At 56.0% G+C, this 12,720-nt stretch overlaps 1 protein-coding gene across 1 annotated transcript; it reads left to right on the top strand.

The window, feature by feature from the left end:
• Positions 1–2,571: 2,571 nt before the first annotated feature.
• On the top strand, positions 2,572–10,743 carry LOC311592346 (aldehyde dehydrogenase family 3 member B2-like). The gene is given in 11 exon segments (XM_084772625.1): positions 2,572–2,869; positions 6,725–6,887; positions 7,268–7,378; positions 7,602–7,722; positions 7,840–7,925; positions 8,036–8,117; positions 8,412–8,798; positions 9,169–9,335; positions 9,826–9,925; positions 10,178–10,223; positions 10,225–10,743. Coding segments are annotated over 11 exon segments (1,416 nt in total). The 5' UTR covers positions 2,572–2,831; the 3' UTR covers positions 10,340–10,743.
• The last annotated feature ends 1,977 nt before the right edge of the window (positions 10,744–12,720 follow it).

Raw genomic sequence — 12,720 nt, 5'->3', positions numbered from 1 at the left:
TGCTGGAACCTAGAACAGCAGCCGGAACCCAGAGCCCCGAAGCGTTCCCTGGTGCGGTTCTCTCTAGGAGCATCTTGAAGTGGATCGATGAACAGCCAAACAATACCAAGACCCAAAAAGCCCTCGCCTCTCATTTTGGGCTCATATATATGCCTCCTCTCAGAGCCTGGACTAAGATGTGTTTCAGCTGGCAAAAACCCAGCCCCCACGCCAGGTGGTTCGTCTTCTAGTGGATAAACATCACCTGATCTCTCACAAGTGTGTTCCCCATCCCACTCTTGGGATCAAAACAAAAAAACATGTTTACATCCAATACCTAGCTCACACTTAGGATCAAAACAAACACATGGGTACATCCACTACAGGACCCTGTATTATTATTATTATTATTATTATTTTATTATGTTTTTGAGACAAGGTTTCACTGTGTAATCCTGGCTTTCCTGGACTCACTTATGTAGACCAGGCTAGCCTCAACCTCACAAAAATTCTCTGCCTCTGCCTCCCTGAGTGCTGGGGTTACAGGTGTGCGCCACCACCACCACGTAGAAGGACTCTGTGTTTAAAAAAGGTCTTTCCAAGTCTGATGAAGTTAAGGATCTTGGCAAGAAGGTCATCCAAGTAGGTAACAGCATGAGTCACATAAGTCCTTATAAGAGAGGCAGGTCGGCTGGGTGGTGGTGGCGCACGCCTTTAACCCCAGCACTCGGGAGGCAGAGGCAGGCAGATCAATGTGAGTTTGAGGCCAGCCTGGTCTACAAAGTGAGTCTAGGACAGTCAAGATTACCCAGAGAAACCCTGTCTCAAAAAAAAAAAAAAATTAAAGAGAGAGAGAGAGGCAGGTGACTGGGGCTCAGAGTAGAGCACTTGCTGAGCGAGCTGGAGGCTCTGGGTTCCATTCCCAGCACTGTGACGGGCGGGGACGGGTAGGGCTGGGGGATGACGGCAGTAGATGTGTTCTGAGACAGAGGTCGTGTGAAGACAGAGACAAGGTCGGAGTGATGAGACTATGGGTCAAGGGTTGCTGGCAGTTACCTGAAGCTGGGAGACTCTCACCCGGCCCTGCAAAGAAACCGGTGCCTCGAAGTCAACTGCGCAGCTCTTCTCCTCCTCCTCTTCCTCCTCTTCCTCTTCCTCCTCTTCCTCCTCTTCCTCTTCTTCCTCTTCTTTTTCTTCTTTTCTTCTAATTCTGAGACAGATTTTGCTCTATAGCTCTGACTAAACTAGAACTCGTTGTGTAGACCAGGCTGGCCTCAAACTCATGGCAATCCTCCTGCCTCAGGTGTGAGGACTGGACTACCGGTGTGAGCCACCACACTCAGCTTGGTTGTGGATGTCTGTCTTCAGTGTTGTGAGAGAAGACAGCTCAGAGCTCTCGGCTACTTTGGCTCATTGTCCCACAGCCCTGCACAGGACAGAGAGGGGCACAGGACCCACCCTGATGATCTGATTTCACACTCTGCCCACTGCTGTCAGGATCACAGCTGTGCAGGTTTCTCTGTGCTTTAGTTTTCTTTAAGAGGCATCTCTACCGAGTTAGGCTTCACACAGCCTGTAGCCTACACACCACATAGCCTCTGAACTGGGGTGAGAAGCCATCTCTGGGACCCCCTGCTGCTCTCAGGCAAGGCCACCCCTGAGTCACCATCCTGAGTCCTTTCCTGGGGCCACATGGGCATTGAGCTCTGAAACTAGCAAAGATTCAGGGGCCAGAGGTTTGTAGTGTGCTGTGGCTCCCATTGGCCCAGCTCCAGCCACAAGGAAAGGTTATGCCAGACACCTGCAGGCAGAGAGGCCCTTTCTGCAACCCTGAACTGGGGGTGTGTTTGATGTCTGAGTCAAGGATGAGTAGGGGACAGGGTTTGGTCACCAGTGAGAGACAGTGTCAGGGGCCCTGGGAAGTACTGGGTGAATGTTCACAGAAACACTGGGAGCCACCAGCTCCGCAGCCCCAGAAACATTGACCTGTGTAGGAAGCTGGGACCGCGTCCTCTCATGCCCAGGAGAAACTCTCAAAAATCTTGATACTAAGGGGCTGGGGAGAATGGCTCAGTTAACATTGCTGGCTGCTTTTCCAGAGGACCAGGGTTTGGTTCCCAGCACTTACATGCCATGCCATAGTATCTATGACTCCTGTTCCTGGGATCTGATGCCTTCATCTGGTCTCTGTGGTTATCAGCCATGCAACGTGGTGCACAGACTTACATGCAGGCAAAACGCCCAGACACAGAGAAGTTATGTAACTTGACTGGGATCTCACAGTAAATAGGAAATAAAGACCTGAGTGACATTCCCCGCCTTTGGAGCAACTTCCCCTGCCTGTAGAGTCCCTGCTACAACTGCCAGAGCCCCGTTCTTCTGCCCCATATGTGTCATTTGGTTACAGGAGAGTAGAAATAAAAGTCCTGCCAATTTCTCCTCTGGACAGGAACACCCTGATTATGCATGAGTGTGAGGGTGGAGATGACTTAGGCCCCGGAGGCTTCCTGGAGGAGGTGGTATTGCTGTCGGGACCGGTGAGCGTTGCGTTCGTTCACCTCCCATTCCCATGACTTTTCTCCTCACTAGTTAAGTTCCTGTCCTCATCTTCAGAACACGCAGACCCACAGAGAAGCCTGCCCAGCCTGCCATTCCGGTTTCCATAGCTGTGCCCAGCAGGGAGGGTGTGGGATTTAGGAGGCAGCTGCCCCACCCGCCATCTGTTAGAGCTCCAACACCAGACCCTGTGCTGCCAGGTAGGACCTAGGCAGTGCCCCACTGAGGTCCCACCTAGAAGGAGCAGCAGGGGAGAAGGAGCCTGCTCAGAGAGGAGCTGTGCGTCAGGAACCAGCATGTCTGCTGCGGACACAGGCTCGGAGCCCTCACAGGGGTAGGTAGGGTCACTGGTACTGGGGACAAAGGGGCCTCACTACAAAAGGCCCTGGGCCGGGGGACTGTTGTGATGGAAATGGGATATAGATTCATAGGTGAAGGGCAGGGCTGTGAGGCGAGAAAGAGAGATCGTCAACGAGCCTAGGATGGTATGGTGACAACAGGACCAGGGGCTGAGGGCTGAGGTACCTGGTCTTTTGCTTTGGCCTTCTGAGCCTCACATTCCTGTGACAGGTAGGAAGCACCCAGGACCCCCAGGACTGGGGATAAACCCCATCCTGTCTGGAGGAGCCCCAGGCTGCTGAAGGTGTCAGCCATATAAACAGATGGAAACCTGGCAAGGGACACCAGAGCTGTGACCAGGGTGTCAGAAAGGAGGGGACTTCTTGGGAGGCAAGGCCGGAGCTAAGGGGTTTGTTTGTTTGTTTGTTTGTTTTTGAGACAGGGTCTCACTGTGTAGCCCTGGCTGTCCTGGAATTCACTATGTAGACCAGGCTGGTTTTGAACTCACAGAGATCCACTTGCGTCTGCCTCTGGAGTGCTGGGGATAAAGGCATGCGTCACCATACCCGACCCAGTTTTACGTTGAAAGAGCCACATTACCAATGGGGCACAGTGGCCCATGCCTGCGACCTCAGCTCTCTAGAATTCAGACACAGTCTGGAATGCCCAGTATGAGTTATTGCCAAGAAAAAGAAAGCAACGGGGCTGGGGATGGTAGAGCGCTTGCCTGTTTGATCCCCGGCACTGCATGAACGGAATGAGGTACCAGGCCACAGCAGGGCGTGGTGGCACAGGCCTTTAATCCCAGCAGTCAGGGAGGCAGATCTCTGTGAGTTCGAGGCCTGCTGCCCCACACCCACAATGCACAGTGTCCCTGTGTCTTCACTGCAGTCACAGCCAGGATGCTGGCTCTGGAGATGCCTGTGGGGTGCTGGCCCTGTATAATTACAGTCCCCTGCCATGTAACTGACATGTCAGTCAGCAACAGTAATCCTATAGATTATAACCAGGCTGAGTGAAGCAGGCTGCCCCACAGTGGGGAGCCCCGGGGGCCTTAGTACATCCCAGCTTCAGCCCCATGAAGGCAGGAGGAAGGATGGGCAGTGTTAGAGCAAGGCCAACGTGACCAGGAGCTTCTGGAGCCCAGGCAGGGAGCACTGCTAAGGCCAGGTGACACTGATACCCCAGAAGGAGCTCTCAGCTAGGGACCTGGAAAGCTCTCTAGGGCTTGAAGTCTAGGCCAATGGTTCCAGCTGTCCAGGGAGTAGGGAACCCCTGGGTAGCCCCAGCTGGGACCAGAGCCTTCAGGAGTCCCTGCAGGGAATGGCACTGTGTCTTCCTGGGAAGGAGTCTAGGTGAGGGCTCCTCAGGCCTGGCCTTAAGGAAGGAGGGCCTGGGTCCCCATCCAGCCCTGAGAGGAGGTGAGTCTGCTCAGGGACAGTCCTCAGCAACACTGCTGTGAGCTGCCTCCTCCTGCAGGCCCAGGGGAGGGGGACCTGAATGAGGAGGGGGAGGGGACCTGAATGAGGAGGGGGAGGGGACCTGAGTGAGGAGGGGGAGGGGACCTGAATGAGGAGGGGGAGGGGACCTGAGTGAGGAGGGGGAGGGGGACCTGAATGAGGAGGGGGAGGGGGCCTGAATGAGGAGGGGGAGGGGGCCTGAATGAGGAGGGGGAGGGGACCTGAATGAGGAGGGGGAGGGGGGCCTGAATGAGGAGGGGGAGGGGACCTGAATGAGGAGGGGGAGGGGACCTGAATGAGGAGGGGGAGGGGACCTGAATGAGGAGGGGGAGGGGACCTGAATGAGGAGGGGGAGGGGACCTGAATGAGGAGGGGGAGGGGGGCCTGAATGAGGAGGGGGAGGGGGCCTGAATGAGGAGGGGGAGGGGACCTGAATGAGGAGGGGGAGGGGACCTGAATGAGGAGGGGGAGGGGGGCCTGAATGAGGAGGGGGAGGGGACCTGAATGAGGAGGGGGAGGGGACCTGAATGAGGAGGGGGAGGGGACCTGAATGAGGAGGGGGAGGGGACCTGAATGAGGAGGGGGAGGGGGGCCTGAATGAGGAGGGGGAGGGGACCTGAATGAGGAGGGGGAGGGGACCTGAATGAGGAGGGGGAGGGGACCTGAATGAGGAGGGGGAGGGGACCTGAATGAGGAGGGGGAGGGGGGCCTGAATGAGGAGGGGGAGGGGACCTGAATGAGGAGGGGGAGGGGACCTGAATGAGGAGGGGGAGGGGACCTGAATGAGGAGGGGGAGGGGACCTGAATGAGGAGGGGGAGGGGACCTGAATGAGGAGGGGGAGGGGACCTGAATGAGGAGGGGGAGGGGACCTGAATGAGGAGGGGGAGGGGACCTGAATGAGGAGGGGGAGGGGACCTGAATGAGGAGGGGGAGGGGGCCTGAATGAGGAGGGGGAGGGGACCTGAATGAGGAGGGGGAGGGGACCTGAATGAGGAGGGGGAGGGGGGCCTGAATGAGGAGGGGGAGGGGACCTGAATGAGGAGGGGGAGGGGACCTGAATGAGGAGGGGGAGGGGACCTGAATGAGGAGGGGGAGGGGGGCCTGAATGAGGAGGGGGAGGGGGGCCTGAATGAGGAGGAGGAGGGGGGCCTGAATGGGGAGGGGGAGGGGACCTGAATGAGGAGGGGGAGGGGACCTGAATGAGGAGGGGGAGGGGTCCTGAGTGGGAGGGGGAGGGGACCTGAATGAGGAGGGGGAGGGGACCTGAATGAGGAGGGGGAGGGGACCTGAATGAGGAGGGGGAGGGGACCTGAATGAGGAGGGGGAGGGGACCTGAATGGGGAGAGGGAGGGGACCTTAATGGGGAGGGGGAGGGGACCTGAATGGGGAGGGGGAGAGGGGCCTGAGTGAGTAGGGGGAGGGGACCTGAATGGGGAGGGGGAGGGGACCTGAATGGGGAGGGGGAGGGGACCTGAATGGGGAGGGGGAGAGGGGCCTGAGTGAGTAGGCCTTAGCTGGGAAATCAGCACACTGTCATGGGGAGAAGTATGTGTCCATAGTCTTCTGTCACCCCACAATCCTCATGTGGGCAAGCCCCTGAGAGCCTGCAGTGGCTTTTGGATTTTGACTCTTGTTTGTTTGTTTGTTTGTTTGTTTGTTTGAGACAGGGCTTCTCTGTGTAACCCTGGCTGTCCTGGACTGGCTTTGTAGACCAGCCTGGCTTCAAACTCAATGAGTTCCATCTGCCTGTCTCTGCCTCTGCCTCCCAAGTGCTGGGATTCAAGGCGTGCGCCACCATGCCCAGCAAGAAACCTTGTATTGAAAGACCAAAAAAATCAACCAACCAACAAATCAATCAATCAATCAATCAAACAAACAAACAAAAAACCCAAACTACAACAAAAACAAACAAACAAACCCTTGGGAACCCCAGAGTACACTGCACAGCCTTCGGGTGGCTCACTAGACTGCAGTGTCCTTCCCAGGCAGTTCAGTTGGTCAGAATGTCTTCCCTCAGGGTGCCTCCTGCTCTGCTTACCTCTACTTACTCTGGCAGGGAGGGGCCTAGTAAATCTGCTCAGCCCGCCCCCTCTCTCCACACCCAATAATAAATAAAATGTAAAAGAAAAAAAGCTATGAAATTGCTTATTTCAAACAATGAAAAAGAGTCATATAACAAAAATCTTGAAATATACAATAACACGCATGTGCACACGGGAAGGCTATGAGACTCAAGGCTGGGGGGGGGGAGTAGTGACTTGGAGAGGATGGGAAAGTAGGGTGTGGCTAGTGTGGATGGGGGGGGGTGCCTCAAGCCCTGGGGCTTCTGAAACTCTCCCCAAAGGTTGAGTGGGCACAAGCTACCACTGAACACTTCCCCATCCTGTAGGACAGAGCCCTCTGAGAACACACTGCAGAGGCTGCGGGAGGCCTTCAGTGCAGGTCGGACTCGGCCTGCTAAGTTCCGGATGACGCAGCTGCAGGGCCTGGGCCGCTTCTTGCAGGACAACAAGCAGCTGCTGCAGGATGCCTTGGCAAAGGACGTGGGCAAGGTACTGTTTGGGGACACTAGAGACATCTAGATGGCACAGCTGGGCCTCTGTGAGACCTTGTACACCTGAGAAGGAGCGAACCTCCAGGTGTATTTAACCCTTGATCTATGCACAGAATGCAATATAAATTTAAGAACACATGGAACATCCCTGAGAGGCCAGGGTGATAGCTGTTCTTAAGTCACAAGTAGGGAAACTGAGGCACTCGGTGTTAAGTTGTTTTCCCAAAGTCTCAAGGCCAAGCAGTGGCAGCCCAGAATTATACCTCCACGCTGCCCTTAACGCTGTGTTTACATACACACGCTCAAGGGAACTGCCTCGTGCCCTATCCACATGGTAGACCCCAGCCCGGCCTTGAACCCCATCTCCCCACCTCACAGTCAGCCTTCGAGTCAGACATGAGTGAGATCATCCTGTGCCAGAATGAGGTGGACCTGGCCCTCAGGAACCTGCAGACCTGGATGAAGGATGAGACTGTGTCCACCAACTTGGTGAGCCCCGTTGGCTGCGTGAGGGTGGGTGAGGGTGGCAGTGGGGTGGCAGGGCACGGGGCAACCTGTCGCAGGCCCCTTCTTGCACTTGAGACCAAAGTAAGCCAGTCTTCTCATTTGGAGACCCCATCACCCAGAGAGGTGAGGACCCACATGTGTGTGCATGGTGCGGTGGGGGCAGGGCCTGTTGCTCACTAGGCGCTGACTGTATCCTGCATCCTAGCTCACCAAGATGAGCTCAGCCTTCATCCGGAAGGAGCCCTTCGGCCTGGTGCTCATCATCGCGCCCTGGAACTACCCTTTGAACTTGATGATCACTCCCCTAGTGGGGGCCATCGCGGCAGGTGAGTTGGGGTTTGCACCCTCCTAGCCTGAGGGTCCTTCCCAAAAAGGGCATCCAGAGTTCCCTGGAGGGTACAGGCACCAGCATCCCGCCTCTGCTTCCTCATTGGCTCCTGCAGGTAACTGCGTGGTGCTGAAGCCCTCAGAAATAAGCAAGAACACAGAGAAGGTGCTGGCGGAGCTGCTGCCCCAGTATCTGGACCAGGTGGGCATGGCTGGGCCTGGCAGCACCTGGCATCCCCACACCGCTGTCCCGGCCAGGGGAGAGGTCCCGCTGCCCTGGGTCTGCCTCCTGAGCTCTGTCCTGCCTTGCAGAGCTGCTTTGCTGTGCTGCTGGGTGGGCCTGAGGAGACCGGGCAGCTGCTGAAACACAAATTTGACTATATCTTCTTCACAGGTAAGGTGAAGGTCGCCCTGGCCAGGATCCTGGGGATGGGGGACAGCAGGGAATGCCTGTGGAGGCATTGGGGGATAAGGCCATAGGCCAGGGTAGGGGACAAATCAAGAGGTGGAGGTGTCCCTGAGGGTGAGAATCTTGGAGAGTGGCCTCTGGGTGGTCAGGATGGAGGCAGACTTTAGGAGGCAGGTGGAGCGACCCAGAACTTGGGCTGAGAAGGTTTCTGTGGGGAGAGGAGGCCAAAGTTCATGCCAGACCAGTTGACCAGATGAGGAATGTGGCTCTTGACCTCAGGGAGCCCTCAGGTGGGGAAGATCGTCATGGCCGCTGCTGCCAAACACCTGACGCCCGTCACCCTGGAGCTAGGGGGCAAGAACCCCTGCTATGTGGATGACAACTGCGACCCCCAGACCGTGGCCAACCGTGTGGCCTGGTTCCGCTACTTCAACGCTGGCCAGACCTGTGTGGCCCCCGATTATGTCCTGTGTAGCCAGGAGATGCAGGAGAGGCTGGTGCCTGCCCTGCAGAATGCCATCACGCGTTTCTATGGAGACAACCCACAGACCTCCCCCAACCTGGGCAGAATCATCAACCAGAAACATTTCAAGCGTCTGCAGGGATTGCTGGGCTGTGGCCGCGTGGCCGTGGGTGGCCAGAGCGACGAGGGGGAGCGTTACATTGGTGAGTCCCCTGCCTCATCACAGGACACGGCCCACCTGGGCTGACACCTTCCCGTACCAAGGAGGGCCATGCCGGACCCGACTGTGGCCTTCAATAGGAATCCTTGGATTAGTGATTCTGTTTGGTTTAGTGAATTCTGGTGCCACAACTCTGGCTCCTCAATTCCAGCCTTAGGCCCCGCAGCTTTTGACTTACTGAGCTGAGACCCCCAATTTTATGGGCTTAAGCTTCCATTTCGTTTGCATTGCCCCATGAGATCAGGATCCTGGACACTCACTCAGTCCTCGGAGTCCTGAGAGGTCGGATCTTGAGAGCTTTGTTCCCATCTGAGCCCTGACCACAAGCGAGGCTGCTCTCCCTTTGTCCATAGCACCCACCGTGCTGGTAGACGTGCAGGAGACAGAGCCTGTGATGCAGGAGGAGATCTTCGGGCCCATCCTGCCCCTGGTGACCGTGAAGAGCCTGGATGAGGCCATTGACTTCATTAACAAGCGGGAGACGCCACTGGCGTTGTATGCCTTTTCCAACTGCAGCCAGGTGGGTCTGGCAGGAGAAGGGTACAAAGGGGACAGATTGACCACACCTCCTGCTTGGGGCTTTAAACTGATGCTGCAAGTTTTACCAGCCAGACTGGTTCCACGGAATACTGCATAAAGAAACCTGAAGACGGGACCCCAGGTATCAGGTATACAGCTGGCCAGCTATCTGTCCTGGCTCAAGCAGCCTCCACTTGCTGGAAGAACTAGGGAAGACCCTCCCCCTTCTGAGCCCCGAAAAATTCCTCATATGCCAAGCTCCTCTGGGATTGAAGGACAACACTGACCAGGACCATATAGGCAGAGCCTGGCTGGTTGCAGTATGGATTCACGCTTTCTCATAAAGTTATAACTTCTCCAGTGTCTTGGTTATGGGCATAGACTGTACAGGATGTGCCCCCTAGTGGATGCTTAAAACAAGGGACTGTTCCATGCAAGGAGATGCTGGGAGAGGCACTGCAGAAGGCTCTGCTCATTTCCACTTCTTTCAGGTGGTGAACCAGATGTTGGAACGCACCAGCAGTGGTGGTTTTGGAGGCAATGACGGCTTCCTCTACCTGACCCTACCAGCCTTGCCCCTGGGGGGAGTGGGTGAGTTCCTGAACCCCTCCCCAATCCAGCCCGGACCCCAGAAAGTTCTTGGCTACCCCACCTGGTTCTAGGCTCTGAGCCTCTTATGGCCTCAGTTACTTTATCTGTAAACAGTTAGTTGGTTGCCCTGCCTTTCTCTGAGCTCCCTTGAAAGCTTGAGGCTTCTGGTCCTAGCAGGTGGCTGCTATCTAGGCTGGCAAAGACGGCTGCACAGCTGCTGTCCTCACACTCTCGCTCTCTGTGTCCTTGCAGGCAACAGCGGGATGGGCAGGTACCACGGCAAGTTCACCTTTGACACCTCTGAGCAGCCCTGGGATGGAAAAGCTTAATGACCTCCGCTACCCGCCTTATGGTCCCTGGAACCAGCAACTGATAAGCTGGGCCCTGGGCTCCCAGAGCTGCACCATCCTGTGAACACCACCCCAACTCCTCCCTTCTGCTGCCCCGCCTAGAACTACCTGAACTTTCAGCTGCCTCCAAGTCCTCAGTGGTGTCCAGCCCAGCCTAGGAACACCTCACTTCTGGAACTAGGACTTGACGGGGGGGGGGGGGGGGGGGGCATGGGGGGGAGGCTGGTCCAGTCCCTTCCCATAGCACAGCGCCCCCTGCAGCCTCCTGACCCTCTGCTGAGATAAGTCAGCTGACAGAGAAGCCCCTCCCCAAGGTTGGGCAGCTCTGGTGACTGAGGAAGACTTTGTCAGATCATAGTCAGGCTCCCAGAAGACAGAGCAGGTGCTCACAGCTCCGTCCACAGCTGGAGGGTGGCTCTGTCCCACCTGAAGTGACGTGATCTTGAATCAAGACCAGATTAATCGGTGGGATCTGTCTGAAGTGTGGTCTTTAGCTACCTGTCTGTAGCTTCTGTCAAGTGACCTGACAGAGCCAAGTTCCAGGAGGAAGAATTCATTCAGGGTTCATGGCTTCAGAAGGTTCCATTCCCCCATGACACAGCAGACATGACCAGAGTACAGTTCGGTTCGTAGGACGGTAGGCTCCCGTGTCGTCACGGTGAAATCTAGCTGTAGGTGCTGGGCCCACGGTCGTGGATAGACCTGGAAGCGAAGCCACTTGTGGACTGACCAGGAGCCCTGTGGCTAGGCCACTATCACTAGTTCTTGCAACCAGGATCTGGGCTTGAGGGATGCCCACACACTTCTCAAAGTGTGCAAGGCTAGTTGGGGGGAGGGAGAGAGGAGGCAGCTGAGGGGTGACTTTGTTCCTTCCCTGTCCCCTAGGCCCTCCCCTATGTGACTTATTAATTCAACTCAGGTGCCAGGCAGGGCCAGCTCTGGCTGGGTACTAGGGACATGGCAGGCAGCCAGAGCTTGCTTCTGTCCTCTTGTGTTGACTTTCTAACGAACAGATGCTTGAGCAGGATGCTTCACTGGCCACACTGGGGAAGCGAGGCATGGAAAATCTCTTTGTAGGACATTAAGAACTCTCTGTGGTCCACAGGCACTGTCCCAGAAACAGCTCTGCCCTCTGCCACGGTGTTGTCAGGTGAGACTTGGCACTGCCTGACAGGAGCTGAGGCTGCAACAGCTTGAGAGATAGCGTCCTGCTTTCTGAGGCTGTGATAACGATCCAGTGACCAGAGCTACTTGGGAGGGAAGGGTTTATAGACCTCTGCAAATCCATCACTAAAGAAGTCAGGACAGGAACTCAAGACAGGAATTTGACAACAGGAACTGAAGTAAACACCATGAAGGAACACTGCTTACTGGCTTGCTCCCCGTGGCTTGCTTAGCCTGATTCCTTACACATCCCTGGACCACCTGCCCAAGGGTTGCAGTACCCACAGTGCACTGGGCCTTCCCTGTGTCACTTGTTAGTCAAGAAGAGGACCCACAGACTTTCCTACAGGCCAAACTGATGGAGACAATTTCTCAATTGAGGTCCCCTCAGTCCAAATGACTTTAGTTTATGTCAAGATGTCAAAGAACTAACCAGCCCAGGCCATACAGGGTAAGAGGCCCCTTGCTATGGTCTCATGCGGATATATGCCCCTACCTGCGTCCTTCTTACAACCAGATGTGGCCTCCCAGAGCCTATTTACACTCCAGACATGGGGTCCTGATGCATGCTGTGCCTCGCCACCACCTTCTCTGGTGTGGCCAGTCCCATCAGCACCCGCTCCAGCGCTGTGCTGCTGTCCTAACCTGCTGTCCTGGATTTGGACGGGGAAGGATAACTCAGCAAGGCTCAAAATATAAACTTCTAATTATTGAACCTTTTACCCAAGCTGAGCCCTCTCTTTTCTTGGCTGCAGTGCTGGCTCCATTCCCCTCCACACACCTTCTCTGTCTTCCCAGGCCCTCTCTGACCTCTTCCCTCCCTCCTTCTCAGGTGGAGACTATGCGGTCTCTGGGCCGGTCCCTGGCACAGCCTGACAAGTTCTTCTTTCCCTGGCTCACTCGCCAGGGCAAGCTTCCACACAGTGTCCAAAGCTCTTTCAGAGACAAGACAAAGCCATCTGTCACCCCCTAGCCCTTGGGGGAAAACTCCAGGCAGATGCCACGAGCCCTGTGAGGGGCCATCCCAGAAGGAAGCTAGAGGCGGGGCTCCATGACACACCCTGCTGAGTCCCCTGATGTCACCTTGGGAGTCACTGGAAGAAAGATGAGACTTCGATTGTCAAGGACAGACAGGCAGGAGTCTGGAGACGCTGGTAGGAAAGTGGCCAGTGTCACTTCCCTAAGGGCTCAGCAGACTAGGCACAGGGAACAAGGCCTTCAGACCTTGATCAAGATGTGACAGGCAGGCCAGAGGAGCTGACCAGTGACAAAGGGATCCAC

Source organism: Acomys minous (genome assembly GCF_964271855.1).
Source record: "Acomys minous genome assembly, chromosome: 2".
NCBI lineage: Eukaryota > Metazoa > Chordata > Mammalia > Rodentia > Muridae > Acomys > Acomys minous.
The sequence above is the reverse complement of the archived record's forward strand: the minus strand, read 5'-3'. Positions and strand labels throughout refer to the sequence as shown.